The sequence below is a fragment of the Paramisgurnus dabryanus genome, chromosome 5 (assembly GCF_030506205.2).
Source record: "Paramisgurnus dabryanus chromosome 5, PD_genome_1.1, whole genome shotgun sequence".
Taxonomy (NCBI): domain Eukaryota; kingdom Metazoa; phylum Chordata; class Actinopteri; order Cypriniformes; family Cobitidae; genus Paramisgurnus; species Paramisgurnus dabryanus.
Window position 1 is genome coordinate 35,390,847 of NC_133341.1, and position 27,269 is coordinate 35,418,115.

Genomic DNA, 27,269 nt, shown 5'->3' on the forward strand with positions numbered 1-27,269 from the left:
GTCAGTTCTAGTGGGACGGGGTATGTGTCACAAATAAACGTGAAAAATAATTAAACAGTAGTTATACAAATAAAAAAAATATGCATTGTATAAGTTAATCATTTTAAGGTTAATACTATAGCAGACGTTATGTCTAATAGTATTAATTATTCGTTCTATGTATGTAGTTGACAATCCCTACTGCTAGAGGGCAATAAAACGCTTCCATCGCATTTAAAACCACTCCACATGTTCGTAAACAGACAGAAGAAACTCAAAAAGTCTCTTTAAGGAAAGTCATGTCACTCGGCGGCCATATTTGTAACGCTGTCGGGCAGCTTTTCAGTCATACAAGACCAAGTCCTATCTACATAAATGAGAGAAGACCTAGATCTTTCAAATCGCTTGCTACGGCCACACGAAAACATAATGTTTCCAACCAACAATTTAATCTGACATTAATTGTACCTGAAAATTGGTTTCTAAAGCTCAAATTGCGCTAAATAAACCACTTCAGTTTGTTTTATTTATCAAAGAGCTCCTCCTCCAGAAAAGCGTCAATCGCTAGCGATTAATTGATTGGCTGTTTTTACTAGAAGGCGGGACTTTCTTTGCTAGAGCGTTGCACTTTCCCCACACACAAGAATAGAATTGCGGCGCGTCGTTAATATATATAATCTTTGATCGTTTTAACTTAACTTTGTACGTTGAACCTCTGTTTAAATGTTCTCCTAATAAATGAATACAGTATTATGAACAGAAATATGGAGAACTTTAGCACACTGTTTGCTGTTGTGTCAGGCGTGTCTGGGGTTTATCTTTGTTATTCGCTTTACACTTCTCACACATTATTTCAAACAAACACAGTGTTTGACGGAAGAAAAGCTCTGCCAGGATCAGTTTACCTCATGATCAGATACATTCATCAGTCTCTCCGCAAAAAGAGAGGACAGGTGAGAAAAATCAACGACACAAACCACGAGCTTGTTTTCACTTTGATTAACTGCAGGTAGGTTTAACTGAATTTAATATATAAAAAACGATCCATCAATCTTTCAATCAATCTCTTCCTCTCTCAGCTGTATTATATGTATGTATATTGTGAATGATTGTTAATAAAATGTTTTTTTTAAAGATTTTTTTTGTTTCAGGTATGATGTGGTGTCTTTGAGGAAGTTCTGCAGTCTTGTAGGTTATGGTTGGGATTATCCTGACAGTGTTTTCAGAGATGTGCCCTTGTGTTACCCTCAGTTTCTCTTCAGAAGATTGATCAGTATGATTGTGTGCTCAGATAAGTTCAGACTCAGTCCCCAGGGTAAGATCTATGAGTATTATTATATGTTTATTTTAATGTATAATTTACTTTATTTTCTTTTATTGTTTTCTTTCATTTATTTTCCTTATTTCTCCTCACATTTATACTTTAAAGGTGGGGTGCATGATCTCTGAAAGCCAATGTTGACATTTGAAATCACCTAAACTAACACACCCCTACCCCAATAGAATCTGGACCTTCTTTTGTTAGACCCGCCCCATACATACGCAACCCAGGAAACAATGTCGGTTAGTAGACACGCCCCTTACTGCTGATTGGCTACAAGTGTGTTTTGGTAGTCGTGCCCATAGATATGTATAAAGGTTAGATGTCTCGCCCACGCTGCTGGCCAATTGAGTGAAACGTCCGCATTTGGCGGCCATCTTACCACAGTTACGCACAATATAATAAACTTTATCCCATTTGATTTGAAGTGAAAATTTCTTGGTGATGCCCTCATAAGGCAACAAACCATGCATGTGTTTTGCAGGTCTGTTGAGTGTCCGTCAAAAGGTGATTGTACCCGAGGCAGTAGATGAGCTGAAGAAAGGTCCGTTTATGCTTCAGGCTCAAATATTGGAGTATCGGGCTGTTAATGCAGGTGTGGAGGTGGATCTTTCTTTAAAAGCATCCAGAGATCAGCAGCTTATATGGAGCAGCACACTGACTCTCCTCTCTCCTAACGGCACATACAAACCCCATGCTCATCCTGACACGGAGGGCACACACGGTATGAGACTCAGCTTGATCTTATGGCTCATGCTCCTTCATTATATCACAGGAATATCTTGGTTCCTCTTTTTAAGGTTTTCCAAGAAATGAATTGTACTTTTGACAGGTGATAGGCTATAATAGATGCTGTTGATCTGTGTCTGTTTGTATCAGATCTGACCTCATTGAGGTCCATCAATTGCGCTGTTCCCTGGATCACAGGTGTAAAGTGTGCCTGGGTGTTTGGTGACTTCTGCTCACTCTCTGCATCTCTTTTGGGCTTCACACGCCTCACGGTCCCCTCGCTGTGGATGTTCGCCAGGTGCATGGCAGAGATAGAAAAACAGAAAGGTAAGGTCTTTTTTAAGGTTGACAGAAAAGTTATGAAGTGGAGCATCAATGGAAAGCATTTGCATTATGTACATGGGATGGTCTTTTGTAAAATGTTTTTTTATCATTTAGTCTCATTTTTTTAAAGAATTGGTTAGATTATAAAAATCAAATTTTTCTGTAGCTCAGTAGCTTTCCCATAGCTCAGAGTATTGCAAGTCGCTTTTGAAAAAATATCTGTCAGATATGTACATTTTAAAGTCTTGATGTTGATAAAAAATTGCATAAACGTGTTATTCGTCAACACTCTGCATCCATAATATTTTTTGTAAACTTTAGGAGTTGAAGTGGTACGAGCTCCTCTGACTGTATCTGTTCAATACATGAAGCCTCTGTCTTTACCGAATCAAGTCACCATTATATTCAGTGATATCACAGACACTGAACCATCAACGACATCAGCGTTTTCACTGGTGGACAACCGGACCAGAAACCTGTACATCTCAGGAAAGATTCGAAGACAATCAACATGAGGAGATGATATAGAGGTAGTGATGTATCTCAGACATCCTTAAAGAAAGGACAATAAACAGTGTGACAACATTAAAGGGGACATTTCACAAGACTTTTTTAAGAAGTCAAGTAAATCTTTGGTGTCCCCAGAGTACATATATGAAGTTTTAGCCCAAAATACCATGTAGATAATTTATTATAGCATGCTAAAATTGCCACTTTGTAGGTGTGAGCAAAGTAGGTGTTGATCTCTGCACTAAATGGCAGTGCTGTGGTTGGATAGTGCAGATTAAGGGGCGGTATTATCCCCTTCTGACATCACAAGGGGAGCCAAATTTCAATGACCTATTTTCACACATGCTTGCAGAGAATCGTTTACCAAAACTAAGTTACTGGGTTGATCTTTTTCACATTTTCTAGGTTGATAGAAGCACTGGGGACCCAATTATAGCACTTAAACATGGAAAAAGTCAGATTTTCATGATATGTCCCTTCCAAAAAAGTCCACCCAGATATTTTATTAAAACTTTATTCCAAAATGGCTCCCTTAAAAATATTTGATTATTGTTTATGTTACAGTCTTATTAACACTTTAACTCGTGTTAAAATATGGACTATGCATATGCAGGCTGAGCATAAGCCAATCACAACAGTGCTCATTTACATGAAGTCTTAAAAGGACAGTTCAAACAAAAACTTTATATACTCACCCTCTTGTCAGTTTATCCCCCAATCTCTTTTCTTGTGTTGTTTTTTGGTTTTCTGGTTACTATGGGAGTGGATTGAAGCTTTAAAATGACCCAAAAGTGTTAAAAAATAACTCCACTTACGGTATGCTTTACAATTTAAGTGCCCTGAAGGCATTCAAAAGAAGAAATTTTAATAAGTTATGGTAGCTACACAATGAATGGTACCCTTTGACTTCCATAGTAGGAAAAAGATACTAGTCAATGGGTATTGTCAACTGTGTGATTATCATAATTCATCAAAATATTATCTTTTGTGTTTAACAGAATAAAGAAATGCATACAGGTTTAAAACATGACAAATGTTCTAATTTACGGTGAACTATCCCTTAAAGGGTTTTCAAATTAACACTTTTTGGGTTCTGAAGAACAAACAAAGACATTGGGGGTTCAAACAGTATAAGGCTAAAAGGAGTAAATAATTACTTCGTTTTTATGTGAACTCTTCTCTTTAACTCTTTCGCAGTCAGCCATTTTTTGAAAAGTTGCGCGCCAGCATTTTTCACAAAATGACTTCCAGGAAAATTGTCTTCTAAAAATGTATAAACATAAAAATATGTCAAATGAAAGAACAGACCCTCTGCTTTCAAACAAACAAAACAGGGAAAAAGTTTCATCATATATTTTTTCTCTATAAACTCTTAAATATGGGTATTTGTCTTAAAAAATATTTTCTATTTATTGCAAAAAGCTGAAATAATTGCATTTTTGGGAAGGAATTTTGTTAGAGATCAGATTATCATAACATACAAAGAGTTTAAAAATAGTTAGCATTTTTTGTTGCAATAACAGTGTTAAATGTGGACTGTAAAATGTAAATAACAGTGTTAAATGTAAATAAAATGTCTTTTTACCACAAATTAACTGTATTTCTCCCTCAAATTATTGTAAAGCATACTATACTGTCCATGAGAAGGGCAATCCATTTCAAAATCCATTTTCTCCAAGTCTATTACTGTCAAAAGCTGTTTCTTATGAATATTTCACACTTTCTCTCTGTCTCTATCCACATGTCTAAGTGCTTCATGTGTATTATTTATTGGTGAGGGTTCAGCATATGACGATTGGGTTTTACAAAATATTTACTCAGAGCTAGCTCATGTTACTTCAATACGCCCCTATTGCCCAAAACAATATTTGAAACCACCTCCCCACTGACTCTATTTCTACTAGCATGAATAGACAAAAAGTAAATATTCCTTTATATAATAAAAATAATATTTATATTTGCATTTTTTTTAATAAAATTGAAATGGGGAAAACATGGTAAAAATAACAAAAAAGATGCAGTGTTTTCTGATCTTCAATATTGCAGAGGAAACAAGTTCAAAATCGTTTCTCAACAACAAAATACAAATGTTTTTAATCTATTTAGGAAAAATTCAAAAACCCTGATTATAAGTCACATCACATCACCTGCTTAAGAAACACTTATACTCCAATAAATGTTTTTCAAATATACCGACAGCTCTTACACGTAGTCTGAGAAAAGCAAGTCATTGTTTATTTCATGCTAGAAATGTAAATGGCTTTTGTATACAGTTTGGTGAGGTCATTTCTGTAGTCATAGTCGGGTAAATATGATTAATTTATAAAGACCTGATTCTGTCACGTTAAGAGTGCAGTCATGTGTGATCCGTGTGTTCATGCTGTCTTCACAAATGTGTGCAAGTTCGTGACATGTTAAGCTTTGGTAAAACCACTGTATTTCATTTTTCAGGGGCTTTTATGTGAGCTTTGTATCTGAACACTTTTTATCTATTTATATCTGTTTAGTGTTCCTTACGAGTGACAGCAGCACGCCATACCGAACGTCTTTCGTCTTGAAATGCTTTGGAGTCTCTTGGGGTTTTTGAGTTATTTTTAATGCTTTTAAAGTCTTCATATCTTTTTCTTCAACTCTGCCCAGCCTCCATTTTGTTCCTTCATGCACTTCTGTAGTTTCTTCATTTTTCTTCATCTCAAGTTGTCTTACTGATTGAACGTTTGCAGCATGAAGTCAGGCTTTGCATGCAACATCTGGGTTGGGTTGATATCAGGAGCGAAAGGTTAATTCCATGGAAAAATCCTTAATCCTGAGAGGACTTAGAGGGGATTTTGTTTATACTATCCGTGGTACAGATGTGACCTGTCTCTTTTAGCAGCGCTCTCAAAGACTTGCAATGGTTTCAAAAGACAATGCTAATAATGGTGAGTATGAATTACTTATGAATTATATTTCATCCATATGTTGTTACTGTACTTCAATTGAATGTTTGGATGACAATTGGATAAACTGTTCACCTGGCAAATAATCACATGTGGTTGGACCTGAAGCGTAACTTGTTACTAGATCGTCCCGGGTCCATTAAACCTTTGCTGCACACAAATTTAATAAAAATGTTTTGATCAAAATACATGTTTTTATATTACGTGTCTCTTCTGTTTCACTCTGCCAGGCTGTGGTGGCAAGACAACTTGTGTGAAGAAACAAAAGTGTACGATGAACAATTCTCAAAAGGCTCGACAGATCGTAAATCAATCGCCGTTGACCTTACAGGTCACATCTGATAACATTGTAAACCCTCTGGAGCGCAATGATGACAAACGGGAAGCGAATCCATTAGATGTCGCAGCAAATGGTGTCAAAGAAACTGCCATCAATGAACAACCGTGTACTGTATGGAGTGTTTCTAATCTCGAAAACCTAAAAGAAATGCAATATCTACGCCACGAGGACAGTCTTATTGACGCGTCACTGGATGTGGATAAATCGTCTTTAATGGGTTATATTGACTCCAGCAACATGGAAAGTTCAGAAGACGTGCAGACCTTTCCGTGCATCCAGGTGGACGTTCGGACGGATGTGGTGCTGATTGATGAGGATGACGATGATATGTCCTTACGGGAGAGGACGGTAACGGATGTGTCTGCCTCCGATGGGAACGCCGCCGAGCTTGTGTGCGGGCGTCTTCAGTCGATCTCTTCTGGCTCCTCCCACTCTATATGTCAAGAGCAGATTGATGGGCGGGGCTCCACACTGGAGACGCCTCAAGATGTACAAGTGTCACCCAAAAAACACAAACGTTCATGTTGCCTTTGTGTTATTGTTTGATGCTTTTTGGATCTGGAATTTTTCGATTTCACATATTCTTGCACCAGAAGCATTTTTTGGATATTCCACCTTTTGACAAGATGTTTCTACTGCACCTTTAAACATCAACATGAAACCACATTCGCAACCTAGTTTACCTGCTTAATGTGATGCACAGTATCCTGTTTTTATCTAAAATACAAGAAAAACTTTGGGCGGGACCTGAAAAAGGATGTTACATAATAAAGATTGCAGTGAACCGTGGAGGTTCTTCAAAAACACAGCTGGCACTGCTTGAATGAAACTAAAGACCGCTTGACCACGTCAACCAAAAAGGAAAGCTGTTTGGATGTCGAAATGTAATAATGTACCTTAATAAATTGTGCACTTCAGGAAGGTATTATATGTAAACAGGTCAGTCTTGATTTCTTCTCGACTTTGGAGTTCACCTACATTAGTCAAGGTTATTTGCACCAAAATGTACTTTAATTTTAAAAAGATCGTTTGTCGTTTTCTCTCAGACTTTCAGAATTAAACTTTTATGAATTATGCTTAATTGTTATTAACTGAACTCCGTGTATTGATGTGTATTGGTGTAGTTCACACAGTGATGAGAGTGGGCCAAGCTTCTGAATGCTAAATAGATGTTGTTTATTGTTTCTTGTTATTTCATTTCTCTTTTATGTTTTTTATTTTGTTTTTATAGATTTAAAATAGCAAACTTGTGGCTCATAGCAATATATACAGTCATCCATCATGCAATGGTAGTTCAATGATCGAGTGAAGGGTAGCACCGAATTAAACAAGAATCAAGAGCATTCTCAACGAAATTGCACAGAGGATACCAAACATGCCAAAAATCATTAGACCTCAAGTGTAAGTCACAGGTTAGTTTTTTAAACGGCAAGGAAATGTCAATTTGAGTCAACCACAGAAGGGACCTGAGGAGTAGACCACAACAAAGTATATTTTTTTGTCCAAAAAAGTACAAAGATGTAGCACACATTTTTAATCTTGATTGAGCTTTACAGTTCAAGAGATAGACCCTTGAAGATTTACCAATGATCCTCTGTACTACTTTGTGTTTCTCTTTCCAGTAAGTTCTTGATCATGTCACAGTCTGAAAATACATGCATAACCGTGCCAATATTAGACCAATCTTTGTGATTCAGATTAGTGCCAAAGTATTTTTTCCATACCAGTTTCAGAGGATCAAAGGAGGAGGAGCCAACATTAGATAGCATAATATAAAAAAACTGAAATCTTCTATTTGAGAGAAAATAATTTTCTGTGTCAGAACAATCCAAGCGTATTCTTTTGTCCTTTAGAAGTGATTTGTGATCTAAAAGAGTTTCTTTATATGGTTGGGGTAGGAAGCTTTGTGTTGTAAATATATGTCTACATACTGTAGTAAATCAGTTCATTTGTTTTGAATAATATTTCCTTAATATGATTTCTTTTTAAGGAGATTAAAGGAACACACCAACTTTCTGTGATTTTAGCTCATTCACTTTATCCCCCGGAGTTAGATAAGTCCATACATACCTTCATTGTCTTTGTGCGTGCTGTAACTCTGTCTGACTCACCCACCGCTAGCCTAGCTTAGCACAAAGACTGAAAGTAAATGGCTCCAGCTAGCATACTGCTCTCAATAAGTAACAGAATAGCCCCAACATTTTCCTATTTATATGTTGTGATTTGTATAGTCACATTGTGTACAAATAACAAGGTCATATGAGACACAGCCATCTTTTAACCGTATACATACTGGCAACTATATTCTCAGAAGGCGAAGGCAAAGCTACTTGGGCTTTCGTATCTATATTTGTGATGCTGGAGCACAAACCAGTCAGAAGTCGCACGGGTATATTTCTAGCAATAGCCAACAATACATTGTATGGCTCAAAATTCATGTTCCATGCATATATTTTGTAAATTTCCTACCGTAAATATATCACAAATGTGTTTATCATTAATAATATGTGTTGCTTAGGACTTTATTTGGACAACTTAAAAGACGATTTTCTCAATATTTCGTTTTTTTGGCACCCTCAGATTCCAGTTTTAAAATATACTAGTCAACATTTGAAGTGGATCAAAAACGTTCATCAAAGTTGTCCTAAGACAGGAACAGATATTGGTTTTAAGACAACTTTTAGGAAAGGTCTTTTTTCACTTCAAATGTTGACTAGTGTAGTTGTATCTCGGCCAAATGTTGTCCTAAAAAAACATACATCAATGGAAAACAATTATTTATTCAGCTTTCAAGTTATATATATAAAAAAGTTTACCCTTATGACTGGTTTTGTGGTCCATGGTAACATGCGGTATTGTATTGCGTTAACACTTAAAAAAATTATCAGGAAAAGCACATGCTGAAAAAATGTATACCTTGTAATGCACTGTAAGTTGCTTTGGATGAAAGCACCTGCCAAATATATAAATGTATATGTACAGTTGCATACTTTCTGTATGCTAAAAAAACTTGCACATTGTCTTAAAACCAATGATGTATGTTTCTACAAATATAATGTAAAAACATTATCTAATGTCAATGAGGGTGACAAAGAGGCTTAGTGGGTAGCAAGTTTTAATATTTTAAATTGGCTGTGGGACAGATTTGTTTTTGTGAATTATGTATTTCACATACTTTATTTATTGGACTGCTCCTAGAAGATTTTTACACACATGAAAAATGCCAAATATTTTTTCCCAAGTTATTATTTGGTGCCGTTCCAAGTGAAACAAGCACATACACTCTTAGAACGAATGTGTTAAAAATAACACATTAGTGTTGATTCTGGGACAACACACTAACTGCGTTGTCCCAGAATCCACCCATCTATGTGTTATTATTGAAACCCCTGCTGAAAAAACCAGCATACCAGCAAGACCAGCATATGTTGTGTTTTGGTGCTGGTTTGCTAGTGAACACCAGCTAAACCAGCATCAAACCAGCATCAGCACCAGCATCAAACCAGCATCAGCACCAGCTAAACCAGCATTAGCACCAGCATCCCATGCTGGTCATACCAGCATATGTTGTGTTTTGGTGCTGGTATGCTGTGACCACCAGCTAAACCAGCATAATTCCCATGCTGGTTTGATGCTGGTTTTTTCAGCAGGGACAACACATTTTGTGTTACTTTTAACACAACATGTGTTATATTTTAACACAAAATCAACACAAAATGAGACATAATGTGTTAAAAGCTTACCGTACAGTAATGTGTAAAAAATTAACACATTCTTTGTAAGTGTATAATGACATTATGTACTGGCAACATTTTTGCCATGACTTCTTTTGTGTATTTGTATATTTAAAGAAAAGCAGTACATATTATATTGCGCATGTTTGAGTCAGGTGCAGGAAGTGACTTGCTCTGAGGTTTCCGGATGTTTTTGGGTGTGTGCTGTGATGGGAGGGGTTCGCTGTGTAAGTGTGTGTGTGTTTTGGGGGTATGTGGGGTGGGTGATAGGGTAGGAAACTCTTATCTATCACTGCCAAACTGGGATAACTCAACCCCCTCACCCGAGCTCATGCTATAGATGAGTAACGCTGCACTTCTAGTGTAAATTACATTTGTTATATTTTTGTGACTTTTTTCTTATACCAAACTATGTGATCTTGTAAGAATGATTATATTGTGACATTAATTAAGAAAAATAAGTAGCTTCTTTTGCAGCAGAACTATGTAGACGTGAACTACAGCTTTGAAAGGTAAGACATTAATTTGAGTTGAATTGAGAATGATTACATTTGTATTTTTTTAAACAAATGTACAGAAATTAAATAATGTGACATACAGTGGATGACATGGGAGCTTTTTATAGATATGAGAGCACAGATATCAAAGAATGGGTATTGGCAAAGCAGCTTGGAAGCCGAAAATAGCCATAATCAGCATGTGGCCAATGATGGGGCAATTTCTGTGGGCTTCACAATGAACGGTTATAAAATTAAACTAAATGTGTCAAAGCGGTTGATGACAGACATTCCTCACAAACCACAGAGACCACTACGTCTTTCAGATGACTGTAAAAGAGATGTGTTTGACCTTAACTAACTCATTCACTCCTATCAACAGACTTCAGATCGGAGGAGGAGGGTCCTTAAGGGGAAATTAGGAGAAATGTGGATGAGAAACTTGTGATATTTTCAGCTGGCAGGAACAGAGACAAACAGCGATGACGGTCATAGTGATCTTGTGCTTTTTGATGATTCAAGGTGCTCTTAAAGGTGAGTATCAGATATTTACAGGGAAATAAATCTTATATTATTGTTTCTAATACAATTAGAGCCCCATGTAGGTTATCATTCATTATAAAATTATCATTTATTTTCAACCCAGTGTTGGGTTATAAAGGAAAGATCCCAGCTTGTTGAATTGTAATTCAACCCTATGTGGTTTTAACCCATTGTGTATCAAATATAAACTTGGGTTAATTTAAGCCAACTGCTGGGCTCGACCCAGCATTTTTTTATTGTTTGACAAAATTGATTATTGTTTTAGTTAACTGGCAGCATCATTCATACAATTGTGTATATATTATATACTGTTAGTGATGCACCGATGTATCGGCCGCCGATATTTATCGGCTGATTTTTGATGAATTTGAAACCATCGGCATATCGGCAATAGCACGAGAAAGGCCGATACCGATTGTTTATTAATTAACTGCATAAAGAAATCCATTATATGTAAAAAAAAAAAAATGAGTTAATGTTGTTAATAAAATAAATGCTGAATAGCAAAAACCAACTTTTAAGGTTGTCATGCTGTCTTATTATATTTGTTTTAGCTTAATTTGTGCCTCTCTTATTATGTTGGTCAGTTAAATGTTAATTAGATCCAATCCATGTTCAGTAAAAATAATTTGATGCAGAAATAAACTAGCTAATAGACCAACTGTATAGGATTGTATACAAGTGTTTAATATTGGTATCGGCATCTGTATCGGCAAGAAGTTGTTTGTTTAAATCGGTATCGGCCCAAAAAAATCCTATCGGTGCATCCCTATATACTGTATATGCAGTCTAGACATCAGAGATCACTTGTGGAAATGCTTGTTTTGCATTATTGACATTTTACGGTCTTTCAGTGTAAAAAGTTTAAATATAGCAATAAAAAGTTGTAAACAGGAATTTCATGACATTTACTGTAAATTTACTTTAATGCGTATTGTACATAAAATCAACACTATAAAAAATGCTGGATTATTTTCAGAAGTGTAATTTAATCCATGATAGGTTGTCTTAACCCATTGTTGGGTCAAAAATAAACATTTTATGGGTTTCTTTTATCTAATGGATGGATTTGTCCCCCTTTGACCCAATGGTTACCTCATGTTAATCTTGAGTACCTATTAGTATTACATCCTTTATATCTCCGAAGAGTCTTTATTTTTATCAGATTTATAAAAGACAGATCTGCTCTAGCGAATGTTTCCGGAAAAACACGACCTCCTTGAGGCTTCCAGCGGGAGGAGCGAGTCACGAGCAAGCAACACACACAAACCCACTTTCTCTGGATAACTTATGATTCACTACATGTTTGTGTCCTTTACATTATATGGACTTACACGCCGATTTTCCAACATAACACAGAAGCAGTTTTACTTACCGCTTATGACTCAAACATCTGGGATGTTGGGACTTTTATACAAAGTCCAGCGTTACACTAACACACATGCAAAACTCTGCTGCTACCCCGGATAAACAAACCATATCCATTGTATCGATAAGGCTGGCTTACTTGGAAAGCTGACAAGCGTTTTTAAAAAAAGTTGCAAGCCAGCGCCAGCATTTTTCTTCATTAGGTCTCTATTTCTCACCTCTCAAATATTGGTAGGTTTCTTCAAAAACACAAAAATGCTGAGGTAATTCCATGTTTGTGAAGGATTTTTGAATGCAGAGCGATCTTTAAAACATACAGAGTTCTTTCACGTGAGGCGTTACTTCCGGGTTGTATAAGTTGCGGAAGTGTGCCACCTGGTGGATAATAGCGGTATTGTGGAAAGCCGAAAATTCTCGTCATTGGCAGGAAAGCGTTTTATTTTAATTGACGAGAAATCTCGTCAATGGCGGGGAAAGAGTTAATATAAAACAAAGCTGTCGCGTGAAGTGATGCTGAAATGACTTCTACTCGAGGGAACAATGCTAAAGAGCATCCTCGTCATCCTCGCTCTCACTTTGATTGACGTGTGGGCATGCTTTTCCGGGGGAAGTGCCCATAAAAGTGCCCATGATACGTAATGGCTACTGATGGTACGTAAGCGGTACCCATGTTCAAAAAAAACTTTCTGAAACTTGAGTTTGGCCCAGAAATCCTCCGTCACATGCTCAACTTTTTTTTGACACTTGTGTTTGTTTAGCATGATGATTACAACTCTTAAACTGTGTTAATAAGCCAGAATGCATAAAATACCATTAACCCCCCCAAAACACAAAATTGTGAAAATCTCTGAAAAGTGACAACGATGCCGCACAGAATTCATAATATTATGCATATTAAACAGATTAATAGAAAGTAACAGATTAATGGACGCTTCTTTGATTTTGAGGTTGTGTACAAAATCCATTTGGCTCAAAAGACCGAGTTTAAATGGGCATGGTGCCACTTATAGTATGAATCCTGGTAGTAGGAATAAGATTCGGACATACTACATCCGCCATCTTGATACATCACGTAAAATTTTTACACTTCATCACGTCATGTCATTCCAGCGCGAAAACAGCCGCATGCCTCTTCGTTGGATAACTCCTCTCCCTGGGCATCATGGGATAGTGAAGTGTCCGTCGTATGCACACTTCATAAACCCTGCCGCTTGCTTAAATTAACCCAGCAACTGTTTATATTTGACAAAACAATGGGTTAAAACACCCCAGCATTTTGGGTTAAAACACCCCAGCATTTTGGGTTGAAACAACCCAGCATTTTGGGTTGAAACAACCCAGCATTTGGGGTTGAAACAACCCAGCATTTGGGGTTGAAACAACCCAGCATTTGGGGTTGAAACAACCCAGCATTTGGGGTTGAAACAACCCAGCATTTGGGGTTGAAACAACCCAGCATTTGGGGTTGAAACAACCCAGCATTTGGGGTTGAAACAACCCAGCATTTGGGGTTGAAACAACCCAGCATTTGGGGTTGAAACAACCCAGCATAGGTTTAATTACAACCCAGCAGATTGATTTAGTTGCTTTTTTAATTACAACCCAGCATTTTTTTAAATAGTAACTTTGTTTAGCCTTTCAAAAGCTTGTGAAAAAAGATTTTTGGTGCACGTTAAATTTTTCTTTCTTGTTATTGGCTTTAGTCTCATATACAGGAGTTAGAGCCGACACAGTGGATGTTTGTGCATCTTGCCATCGAAATGCCACATGTGATGACAAAACCGATGGATCGGGAGGGAAAGTCTGTAATTGCATGTATGGATTTGTAGGCAACGGAAGAACTTACTGTCAAGGTTTGATAAACCACATTTTTTATAGGCTTAATGAATTTAAGTGAATGCATTGTGCTGTCTGTATATCACCACCTAATACAGTTTGTATGGCCAAATCGACATAAAGTGACAGGTGTACTTGTTGTTCTGATGTTATACGTAGATAAAGACGAGTGTCAGCTGGGCCGAATCTGTGGAGATCATACTGTATGTCACAACACATACGGCAGCTATTACTGTACCTGTCTCACAGGCTACAGCCCATCAAATCACATGACAACATTCATACCCAATGATGGGACGTACTGCCACGGTAAGTTTATAGTTAACAAAATCAATAAATGTATGGTTGTTTTATACACTTTTTAATCACAGCTTTAGTTGTTTTGCAGATTTGTATAGAGATAGTACACAGATTTTACAGGATGGGTGTGACCACAGTGTCGCAAGGAAATGTATTCATTTCACAGTCACGGTGTTTCACAAAACTGATTGAGTAACTGTGGATCAACGACCTCAGAGACATCAGTGGCAAACAGAGAATGTGAATTTGTATCTTTTTATTAGTATAACAAACAAACAAATAAACAGGAGTAGCAATGCATGCTAGGAAATGCACATACTGAATACAATAAATGTTACTATTATTATTATTATTAATGTAAAGATCCAAAATACATACAGTGCTATAGTCCTTTCCATGCTATATCGCATGTTATTATAAGAAGATTGAATATGCTGTTGATTTCAGATATAGATGAGTGCACCGTGCAGGATATCTGTGGTGTAGGAGCTCTCTGTCACAACACCGAGGGAGATTTCACCTGCTCGTGCCAGACGGGTTACACCGTCCAAGATGGAAGTGAACCATTTAATCCACTTCGGGATCCAGCGTACTGCAAAGGTGAGAATGAAGCCACATTTGATTTTGTAGATATGTCGTGCCAGGGCTCTCCTGAATTTGCCAAGTGGTTGATGTATTTAGGGCAACATAATAGCTTTTTTACGCAGAGATTAAAGGATTAGTCAATTTTCTTTAAAAAAAAGTCAGATAATTTACTCACCACCATGTCATCCAAAATGTTGATGTCTTTCTTTGTTCACTCGAGAAGAAATTATGTTTTTTGAGGAAAACATTCCAAGATTTTTCTAATTTTAATGGACTTTAATAGAGCCCAACACTTAACAGTTTTAATGCAGTTTAAAATTGCAGTTTCAAAGGACTCTAAATGATCCCAAATGAGACATAAGGGTCTTATCTAGCAAAATGATTGTCACCTTTGGCAAGAAAAATAAAAAATGTGCACTTTTAAAACTTCTCTTGCTTGTAAGTTGTAAGCCTTTAAAGGTGCAGTGTGTAATTTTTAGAAGGATCTCTTGACAGAAATGCAAAATAATATACAAAACTATATTATCAGTGGTGTACAAAGACCTTTCATAATGAACCGTTATGTTTTTATTACCTTAGAACAAGACCTTTTTATCTACATACAAAGAGGGTCCCCTTACATGGAAGTCGCCATTTTGTGCCGCCATTTTTGTACAGAAGCCCTTAAAGGAATATTCCATTTTCTTTAAAGAAAAATCCAGATAATTTACTCACCACCATGTCATGCAAAATGTTGATGTCTTTCTTTGTTCAGTCGAGAAGAAATTATGTTTTTTGAGGAAAACATTGCAGGATTTTTCTCATTTTAATGGACTTTAATAGAGCCCAACATTTAATACTTAACTCAACTCTTAACAGTTTTTTTCAACGGAGTTTCAAAGGACTATAAATGATCCCAAACGAGGCATAAGGGTCTTATCTAGCGAAACGATTGTCATTTTTGACAATAAAAATAACAAATATACACTTTTAAAGTACAACTTCTCGTCTAAATTCGGTCGAGCGCGACCTAACGTAAATGTGTAATGACGTAGGGAGGTCACGTGTTACATATATAAAACGCACATTTGCGGACCATTGTAAACAATAAACTGACACAAAGACATTAATTAGTATCAGTTGACATACAACAACGTAGGAACGGTCCTCGTTCTCAACACTTGTAAACACTGGGGTGGAGTTTCGCGTTCGTCCTCTGTGACCTCTTGACGTCATGACGTATTGCGTCGAGTCCCGCTGACGCATCACGACCGGATTTAAACGAGAAGTTGTGCTTTAAAAGTGTATATTTGTTATTTTTATTGTCAAAAATGACAATCGTTTTGCTAGATAAGACCCTTATGCCTCGTTTGGGATCGTTTTGAAACTTCGTTGAAAAAAACTGTTAAGTGTTGAGTTAAGTATTAAATGTTGGGCTCTATTAAAGTCCATTAAAATGAGAAAAATCCTGCAATGTTTTCCTCAAAAAACATAATTTCTTCTCGACTGAACAAAGAAAGACATCAACATTTTGGATGACATGGTGGTGAGTAAATTATCTGGATTTTTCTTTTAAGAAAATTGAATATTCCTTTAACAGACAATTTTTTTACTAAGTTGTCTCCGACAATGACATGTTTGTCCGGTGGCAGCTAACGTAGCTTCTCTATGTGTTTCAAAAGCAAGGGGTGAGCAGTGGACTACACAAGTTGGTTGCAATTCGCAACCTCATCACTAGATGCCGCTAAAATTTACACACTGCACCTTTAAGTTAACTCCTGTTATTATACATGAATATCAGCTGACATCACTCACTTGTCTTCCGCCATTTTGAGGACCTGCTGAAGTGGTCGCAAAAGAACTAGAAGCAATGCCTTCAATATGCTGTGAGCATCAAAATCGCTATTTTTACAACACTAAGAAGGCTCAACACAACATGATATTTTGCTCGAAGTATCGCCTGTGTCTCTACACGTGAACTCGAGCATTGAGAACATTGTTTGTGAACACAGAGTTAACTAAAAAGAAGGTTTTGAACAACTGACTTTGGATGATTTGGCGTCCGCTCGCAGCCTTCTTCCCAGTCAAGATGTATCGATCTCCAATTGCGACGTAAGGAGGGAGGAGAGTAAAGATTGATATCTCCTAAAGCATAATTCCATAAAAATGCACGGATAAGTCGTTGTTTTGTCGCAAGTGAAAAACAATATTGACCTTCTAGTTGAAAAAGGAGCCTCATATGAGATTCATTCATTCGCATTCGGAAATCGATTATTTACGTCTGGCAGAGATGACAAGCGGACACCATAACAGCCAAAGTCACTTGTACAAAACCTTTCTTTTTAGTAAACTCCATGTACACAAACAATGTTCTCAATGCTCGCGTTCATGTGTAGAGATCCAGGTGATCCTTCGAGCAAAGTTTCATGTTGTGTCGTGCCTTCTTATATTGTAAAATAGTGGTAGTTCGGTAGCAGCGGACAGCGGCTGGAAGAACGAATCAGGGATCGAGTAGGCCTCACACCCTAACCAAGATATATTTTTTTAAAGTAGCGTTTCTTTTCATGACAGTCGAGATGCGACGTCTTTCGTAGCCCTTTACTGTATCTGTAAGAATCATAGACAGGAAAAGATAAGAAATCCGTAAATCGTAGCAAGCTAGCCAATGCTTGTCAGTGGTTTGGTGGTACTCGGTAGGTCCTCAAGATGGCGGCATGACGTAAAAGGTCACATGACTGATTTCCATCTATAGCATTGTGAGCGAATCTTTCAAACATGGTAAGAGGCGTCACATTTCCAGCTGACGTCAGAGGTATTCAGGCCAATCACAACATACAGATTAGCTGGCCAATCAGGGACAACGCTTTTCAGATCGATGAGTTTTGTACAAAATCAATGCGTTTGATAAAAACGGTATATATGGAGTTACAAAAATGTACAGTATGTGAAAAATTATGTGTTTTTAACCATAAACCACGCAAACACATTGTATCATACCAAATACACAAAATAACATTGTTTTTAGCAATTAAATAGGTGCACTTTAAAATAAATGACCTTGTATGTGTGTTTTCTTTAGTGATAGACTGTGGATCTCCTCCATCAATCCCTCACGCTGAGCAGATCTCCCCAACTATAACCCACTACACCAGTGAACTCCAGTACAGATGCATGGAGGGTTTCCAGTGGAAGAGGGGAACAAAATCCTCAGTTTGTGGTCTGGACGGACGGTGGGACGGACCCAGCCTGGTCTGTGAAGGTATTGTGTATGTTTGAACAAATACAAATTTGATTTAATCTATAGAATGAATACCTTAATATATATGGAACGAAAGTTGCATTGGATAAGAGAGTCTCCAAAATGCATTTCTTAATTTTTTGGTTTAACATAGCATGTTACTGAAATACATTTGCTGTCATTTAACCGATACTATTATTTATTCATGTATAGAAGTGGACTGTGGGGACCCCCGGTTTTTCCCTCATTCAAAAATAATTTGGGATAAAATCTCACGAATGGGATCAGTGGTGGTGTATGAGTGTGACTCGCAGTTTTATAACAGCGGACGTGAAAACGTATCGGTATGTTCCCCTAACGGCACGTGGACAGACCCTGACTTCCAGTGTGAAGGTATACGCCGCTGTTTAATATTTGGATGGACGGTGTCATGATCAAAGAATGTGTTGAGATTGTGTTTATGTGTGTTTAGAGATAAAATGCGGTTCTCCCCCAGCCCTCCCCCATTCAGTGTTGTTTTGGACCGGTGTCAGTAAGATTGGTTCTGTGGTTCTGTATAGCTGTGAAACTGGATATCACAGTTTGGATACAGAAAATGTGTCAGTGTGTAAAAGTAACGGTCGGTGGAGTGATCCCAGATTTTCTTGTAAAGGTACAAATTCTTTTGACTTTGAAACAAGACTTTTTGATTTGTTTTAAAGGTGCATTGTGTAACTTTTAGAAGGATCTCTTGACGGAAATGCAATATAATATACATAACTATATTATCAGTGGTGTATAAAGATCTTACAAACTGATTGAACTGTATTGTTTTTACCACCTTACAATAAGCCATTATTATTTACATACACTGCGAGTCCACTTACATTAATGTCAGCATTTCACGCCATCATGTTTCTACAGTAGCCCTAAATGGACAAACTAAATGGTTCTATAGAGCGCGTTTTGTCACTACGTTATCGCAGATGATGATGTGTTTGTCCTGTGGCGGCTACCGTAGCTTCTCTATGCGTTTCGAAAGAAAGGTGTGAGCTGTGGACTGAGCCGTTAGTTGCAATTCGCCCCCTCACCACTAGATGCCGCTAAAAGTCCCACATTGCACCTTTAAAGGTATAGTTCACCCAAAAGTGAACATTTTTTTATTGTTTATTTACCTTCATTTTATTCAAAATCTGATGTTCACTCTTTCATGGAACACAAAATAAACACTATTTCTATTGTTCGTGTTGAAAGTGTTTGTGGTCAGGGTTATACAAATACAACATTTCTGTCCGATACCAATATTCGATTACTTGGAATGACACCTACTGATACCGAAAGATACCGATAGTTTTGGTTTTCACTGCTTGTTTCAAATGAATATGTCATGAAATCCTAGAAGTGCAGAGCGCACAAACTGCAATTCTGTTGCCATTGTGACTAGGGATGCTTAACGATTAATCGCGGTTTTGTTTACATCATATATGTGTGTGAACTGTGTATGATAATTATGTATATATAAATATGCACACATGCATGTATAATTATAAGAATTTTTTTTATATATATTAGGTATTTATATATAATATAAATTATAAGTAAATATACAAATGTATATACACATGTAAACATTTCTTAAATATATACATGCATGTGCGTGCATTTATTTATACAAAGTTATTATATACAGTTCACACATATATATGATGTAAACAAAAACTTTTATTCTGCTATCGATTAATCGTGATTAATCGTTAAGCATCCCTAATTGTGACCCAATTCAAAATAATCATACAGTATGACTTTTGATGCATTGATTTTCAGGATATAATCTGACCACCCCGGACTCGTGAGAATTTGTACGTATTTGACGAGTTGGCTAATTGTATGAATGAATTGTACAAAACATATGATTAGCATAAAAAACCCACCCCTATCCCCACGTCCTGGGGCAAAAGCAAAGCGTACAGAAATGTACAAATGTAGTCGTATATATGAACTCTTTTCCCGTCATTGACAAGTTATCTCATCAATTAAGAGAAAACGCTTCCCTGATGAGTTTTTACGGCAATCTATATTTCCGCTATTATCCACTAGGTGGTGCTCTTAACCAACATTTAAGCATTTACTTACTTAAAAACAGTTTAAACTCTGTGTATGTTTTGATCATCGTTCTGAATCTGATACGTAACAAAAGTCCTTTACAAAAATGCTATTACCTCAGCTTTTTGCTTAAAATTATATATTTTTTAAGAGGTGATAAAAAGAAAACAAATGAAGATAGGATAGAATGTTTTTTTCAGTTTTTTTATTTATAAGCAGAGGGTCTTTTTTATCATTTGATATATTTAATATATTTATAAAACACAATGTTCTGGAAGACATTAAACTTTTGTGAAAATCATAAAAAATGCTGGTGCTGGCTGGAAACTTTTTTTTAAATGCTGGCGGGGAAAGAGTTAATACGTATTAGCCACCTCGTAAAATAAGATAGCGTTAAATATGACCTGATCAATGGCTGTTTTTACACAATCAGTTTTATATGCCGATATAGATTATAGGCCAATATATCAGTGTATCTTTTCATAAGTTAAATTTTTACAGTAAAGGTAAATAATGACAGCAGTTAGATTTTATTCAGATAGTTGAATGTGCTGAACTTTTGGAAAAAACATATCTTTGCATACAAAAATGATGTCAAACATACAGTGCCAAGTGTTAAATGTGCAGCGGACTATTTCTGGTTTGTACAGCTTTATAAAAAGACTGAAAATATTTGATTCAATGCTTCACATTTCAGTTTTATTGCTTTTGTGAGTTTTCTTTAACCCCTTAGTGGTCTGTTTATTACACTAATACCTGCTGTGTTAATTGTATCTTAAAAGGGTCTTCCAAAGCTTTCCAAAGATATGTGACATGTTTAGTTTTTTGTTTTTGATTTGTTGTACGTAATGAAGTTTTCTGTCAAATAATGCAATTTTACTCTCACTGTACATTGTAACGCGAAGGGGTTAATATTATTATAACCTTAAACAACAACAACATGACTTTGATGTTTACAGCAGTGATTTAATCATACAGTAACTAACTACAGTAAATGTAATTTCCTCCTCAACAGAGATTATATGTGGAAATCCCCCTATACTGCCAAACACGATACAAATCTGGAATAGCAAAGTAACGTTTAACAGCACTGTAAAGTATCGCTGTGAACGCGGTTACTACGCTAAACTAGGCTATAATATATCTGTGTGTGATGGAAACGGTTATTGGACAAAACCAACTTTGTTGTGCGAAGGTAAATGTATGATACAAATGTTTAGTAATAATCTGTTAATAAATCACCTGTCTTTGAGATGATTTTGTTGTTGTTGTTTTTAGCTGTGAACTGTGGAGCTCCCCTCGCTCTTCCTCTCTCAGTTATGATGTGGAGAGGAGACAGCGGCGTCGGCTCCAAAGTGTTTTATAAATGCATTGATGGGTTTTATAATGCAAGAAACGGAGATACGTCAGTTTGTGATACAGAGGGAATCTGGAGTCAGCCTGATTTTCTCTGTAAAGGTATAGCTTTCATTTTCATCTTGTATTGTTTTCACACAGTGAAAACAATACAATATTTAAAATATTTGGTGCATGATGTGCCTGTGGTGATACCTTTCTTAAAAGTACAATAAATGCTCTTTTGACGGTTTGTAAATCAATGCAATGATTTTCATAAATTTTTTTAAGTGTGGTTTAAGTGTACAATGTTTGTTTGGCTCGTTGTATTTCATGAATGTAATATGAATAAAGATGTACAGTTTGTGTGTGTTTATTTAGAAGTAGACTGCGGCTCGCCCCCTTCTCTGCGTCATTCGGTTGTAATGTGGAACAACAGCTCCATGGGCTCTGTGGCCTTTTATAGGTGTGAAGCTGGATACCACGGTGTCGGTGAAGGAAATGTGTCAATCTGTAACTCAAACGCAAAGTGGAGCAAAGTATACATGCGATGTGAAGGTACTAACAGCACGGATAAAACTGTGGTTCACAACATTTAAGCTATTTTATGCATTCATCGTAAATTAATACCGTGTTTTGAGGTCACATTTTAAAGGAACAGTTCACGCAAAAATGAAAATGATGTCACATGTACACACCCTCATGTCGTTCCAGACCCGTATGATTTAAATTCCTTCTTGGAGCATAAAAGAAATTTATATGCATGAGATGATCTCCTTCTGATAACAATTAGTAACAATTAATATTACTAATAATTTTATGTTAAATCGACTTAAAATTAGGTTTACTGCTAAGTTGAAATTACAAAAGTTGTTAAGTTAAATGTACACTTGTTTTAGTTCACATTACATACGTTTTTTGTAGGGCAACAATTTTCCAATTTCTCCAATTTTTTAAGTAAATTTAACTTCTGCGGGTTTACAGTGCATCTTAAGGTCACAAGTTTCAATAAAAAAAAAAAAATTATCGAATGAATATAGTGCAAACGTCAACTATTTTACTTTCATTGTTTAGAAAAGAAACATTCTTGAAAATGTTCTTATTTTGTGTTTCACAGAAGAAAAAGACTCATATGGGTTTGGAACAACACAAGGGTGAGTAATTGATGAGAGAATTCCGATTTTGGGGTAATTTATTCCTTTAATCCAAAAGTAAAACATGAATAAGCGTCATGTCATACAAATTATGGTCAGCACACTATTTTTTAAAGCATATTTTTTCTAATGCCCTTTACTGGTCTCAATGAACAGAGATAAACTGTGGGCCTCCCCCAGTATTCCCACTAACCGATTTAAACTGGAACAAAACTTCTACACTGGGTAGCGTTGTTGAATACAAATGTAAATATGGATATAAACAGGGAGGAGACAAAAACATTTCAACATGTTTATCAGATGGAACATGGGAAAAAATATCTGTTATGTGTACAGGTAAACAATTAAATTTCCACAACTATAAATACAGCATGTTAAAATAAAGAGTAGTTAGTAATGTTGCTTAACGTGTGCACTTAAAAAAATAAAAATGCTGGGTTGTATTTAACCCAGCGTTGTGTCAAAAATGGACAAACCCAGCATCTTGGTTAAATTAGAAATACAGAAACCCCAAAAATGTTTAGAATTGATTAAACAATGGGTTGAAACCCAGACTTTTTTGGGTGTACATGTTTAACTTGATACCAAGCTTGGTACCATGCTTTTTAACAAGCTTAACTATTAAGTAGAGATGCACCAATAAATTTCTCTGCAAACACCGAAAACTGATTATTAGGAGTGATGTCTGCCAATTACTGTCATGATTTGGTGGTTTTACCTTTTATACTTTCTTTTAAATTATGATAATGACACCAGATTTTGTAAGAAATGCAAATAAAAATTGTATGCTCTCTATTTCAACAACTTGTTTGAAAGTAACTGGTCATAATCAAACCGGTTACTCAAATTAACATTCATAACTCATATGAATTAAATAATTAAACATTTCTTATATTACCATTAGATGGTCTCATACGGCAAAAATATATATTTTCAAATATGTTTTTTTTTCAAATATGTTTTTTATTTATTTTAAAATATATAAAAAAATATATGTTCTCAAATATATTTAAAAACATGTTTACAAAAATGTGTGTGTTTTAACCAATATATTTGGCCATTTTGTTTGTATATTTTGAAATAGTTTTTTTTTAAATAAATACATAAATAACTAAAAAATATATATTTTAAAACATTTATATTAATATCACATTGAATAAAAACCTTTGTATGTTACAAACCTGTAAACATATCAGGTTTGAAACGGTTAAAATGAAATATATTTTTTACTGCAAAATATATACTTCTTTTACATTTTATACATAGTTATACATTTTATACATACTTTATACATTTTATACAAACATTTATATTTTTACCACAAATATTTTTTGCTGTATGGTTTTTAAAACTATAACTGTATTTGTTACACTTAAACTACATTTTGAAATATATGTTAACATATGAAAGTTAAAACAAAACATTTCCAAATTAAAAAATATGTTAAATCAAGCTTTGTTTTTATTAAAAATATATTTTAATAAAAACAATATATTTAAAACATATTTTTGGCCATAGTAATTATCTTTTTGCCATATGTGGTAATATAGGTAAAAGTATTTCTTAAGTTTTATGAATTAATAACATTTAGGTAGTTACTATGAGCACTATAAATCAGTGATTTAACCTTACACACAAAACAATTTGATGTGTTTCCTGGCCTCTATTAATCCAAATAATCGGCAGATTATTTTTTAACTATCAGTTTTAACTATTGCTTTTACCGGCTAATGCCGCTTATTGTCTGATATATTGGTGCATCTCTACTATAAGACTTTTTCAGCTTCACTGCACTCTTGAAAATCAAGGTGATGTCATCAAGGAACCATTTTTGGCTGAACATGTTACATCCACAGAAGCTTTCTGTTTAACAACTCTTTGTAGTGAAAATTTTTTTATCTTTTAAAAACATTTGACTGTATGGTTCTTTGGGGACCAAAAAGGTTATCCTATGACATCACTCTGAAGTTGTCACTGGTGTCTTTTAAAAAGCCATATGTACCATTTTGGTATACCTTTGAGGTACCAATATGCTCATTTTAGGTACAAAAGCATACTTTTTGAAAAGGTAGTGCCCCAGTGACAACTCTTGTACCTTCTTGTACCTTTTTTCTAAGAGTGTAAGATGGTCTAACAAAGTTAGGAATTTAAAAATGTGTGTATTTTTGTCTGTGTAGCCCACTGTGGCCCTGCACCAGACGTACCGCACGCAGATGTAGTGTGGGACAATAGCACTATAGCCATCCATCGCTGTGTTACTGGATATTACAGTCACACAGGAAGTGACATTTCAATGTGTGACATCACAGGAAAGTGGCAGGTAGCCACTCTACACTGCAAAGGTGAACATCTTCATAAATGAAACTTAAGATATTAAAGCTAATGTAAACAGAATATAAGAGTAACAGAAAGTGATTTTGTGTGTTTCAGAGGTCAAGCTGATCATAAATGACGTGATAGTGGTTAATGAAACATGTTTACGCTGGCAAGCAGAATATGAGGGCCATACGGAGACATACATTGTGGGTAATTTTTAATTGTATTCTATTATATATATATATATAGATATAGATATAGATATAGATATAGATATATATAGATAGATATAGATATAGATATAGATATAGATATGGATGGATGGATGGATAGATAGATAGATATCAGGACATAGTTTTGGATATACTGTAAAACTCTTAGGCTTTGTTTATTAAGATACACAAAGAAAAATTAAAATATTACTTCTTCATGCAAAAATGTGACCTCTTTTTGCACATCTTGAACTCATTTGGAGAGAAATAGAAATTAGAATTTAATTTCATTTAGGTTTAAGAGATCCTGCAGTTTCCTGCTATTGGTCAGGTGTAAGGGTGGGCTTACACTTCTTGACACTTTAGCTTATAAAAGCTGTTTTATTGATTTTTTTTTCTGTTTATTTTACCAAAGCTAAAATAACAAATCTAATGGATGCATTGTGGCTTTTGCGCAGTACTGTATATCTCTATTGTTTCATTCTTCTTACATCAGTCCTAAACAAAGCTCTCCATAATATTTTACACAGGTGACGTATGTCGGTTCGCGAGACTTTGAGCAAGCGTTCGGTGACAGAGGGCAAAAGCTTTTCAGCTCTTCTGCCATGTGGCCCGTCCTCTGCTTAAATCTTTTGCCTGCCACAAACTACACGATAACCATCACAGCCCAGTCAACACGAGCCACCACTAAAGTTACAGCAAATACTAGCATACCAGGTACAAACAAAAACTACTCAGTGTGCAAAAAAATGTACTAAAAAAAATGGTGAGCTGGTTCTTGCTGATGTCCCAGCTTGGTTTTAGCTGGTGTAGCAAGCTGGTTTAGCTGTGTTTTGGTCTCTTTTTAAGCTGGTCAAGACAGGCTAGGCAAGGATGACCAGCGTAAACCAGCTACTGCCACCTAAAACGTTTTTCTACTGTTCAATGCATGTCTAAAAGTTATTTGGCTTATGTACTGTACATAAATATGTTCCTGTACTTCACTAGTCCCCACCACACCAGATGTCAAATACACTGAAGTAGATGATCCATTGCCCACTCTCAGATTACGGAGATCGACCAATTCACTTGACTCAATATGGTACTTAATGACATAATCATATCATCTTATATGTAAAATATGGCAAATGTATCAGCTAATACTTTTACGTGCCCAGTATGTTCCAGGTATTTGTGGTGCCCATCGAGGGTGTTTTGCTGTTTGACTGCGGCTCATCTGTTAGTCCACGGTTCTCCACACAGCAGATGTGTGATAGAGGATACGTCACAGCTCAGATACAGCTCAGGGGTCTGGCCATGGACATGAACTTCACTGTAGGGGACCAGCGGCTATATGAAAAGTTTTTCAACGCACCCCTGGAGAACGGAAGAGACTATTATATTATTCTGCGCACTGTCTGTCAGTGGAGAAGGGTGAGAGGGGTGCTTTTTACGTATAAATGCATTTAAACTTTTCCAACTTTCGTAAATATCTTTCTGTATGTTTCCATTGGTAGTCCAGAAAACAGTCTTGTATAATCTGGGCCAAAGTCAGAGGTAAAGACCCCAAACCAATAATACACCATGTCTTGATTAAAATGTCTAACTTTGAAAGTGGTTGTATAGAAAAAATTTATTCTCCTCCTCTCTCATTCTCTGCTTTTAGGAGCATCCTTCATCATGAAGGTGTCTGCTCTTGTAACCGTTGGATTAATAGGTGCAGTCGGCTCAGTCATTATTTTTGGATATTGGTACAGCTGGTGAGAGGACGGTATTATTGCATTAAATTCATGTGTTATGTTTTTTTCAGCACTGTTTCTAGTAATTTTCCTGTTTTACAGGTACTCTAAAAAGCCCAGTCCCAGATTTTCTCCAGTTTTATAAGTCATCTTTGTATTTCAATTCTGTTGTCTTGAAATAAAGCAGATAATTTTGTGATACTGATGAGTTTGACTGTGTCATCTTTAGC

The 27,269-nt window shown here is 36.0% G+C and overlaps 2 protein-coding genes across 10 annotated transcripts; both read left to right on the top strand.

Moving 5' to 3' along the window:
• The first annotated feature begins 317 nt into the window (after positions 1-317).
• Positions 318-2,868, top strand: LOC135732712 (uncharacterized). 2 transcript variants are annotated; one of them, XM_065250975.2, is made up of 5 exons: positions 318-988; positions 1,131-1,294; positions 1,785-2,024; positions 2,180-2,356; positions 2,675-2,868. In XM_065250975.2, the coding sequence occupies exons 1-5, from the start codon at positions 732-734 to the stop codon at positions 2,866-2,868; spliced, it is 1,032 nt and encodes a 343-aa protein (XP_065107047.1). In that variant the 5' UTR covers positions 318-731. The 2 variants fall into 2 exon arrangements, with proteins under 2 accessions (XP_065107047.1, XP_065107048.1); XM_065250976.2 differs by having other exon boundaries at positions 322-932.
• On the top strand, positions 2,780-27,240 carry susd1 (sushi domain containing 1). 8 transcript variants are annotated; one of them, XM_065250968.2, is made up of 20 exons: positions 2,780-2,883; positions 10,756-10,907; positions 13,988-14,137; positions 14,280-14,429; positions 14,868-15,020; positions 18,064-18,243; positions 18,436-18,615; positions 18,695-18,874; positions 21,320-21,499; positions 21,583-21,762; positions 22,021-22,197; positions 22,950-23,129; positions 24,971-25,135; positions 25,224-25,315; positions 25,852-26,038; positions 26,309-26,402; positions 26,479-26,734; positions 26,818-26,857; positions 26,967-27,060; positions 27,142-27,240. In XM_065250968.2, the coding sequence occupies exons 2-20, from the start codon at positions 10,856-10,858 to the stop codon at positions 27,182-27,184; spliced, it is 2,733 nt and encodes a 910-aa protein (XP_065107040.1). In that variant the 5' UTR covers positions 2,780-2,883; positions 10,756-10,855; the 3' UTR covers positions 27,185-27,240. The 8 variants fall into 8 exon arrangements, with proteins under 8 accessions (XP_065107040.1, XP_065107039.1, XP_065107042.1 ...); XM_065250967.2 differs by lacking the exon at positions 2,780-2,883 and adding an exon at positions 7,413-7,543; XM_065250970.2 differs by lacking the exon at positions 2,780-2,883 and adding an exon at positions 9,217-10,388 and having other exon boundaries at positions 14,000-14,137.
• The last annotated feature ends 29 nt before the right edge of the window (positions 27,241-27,269 follow it).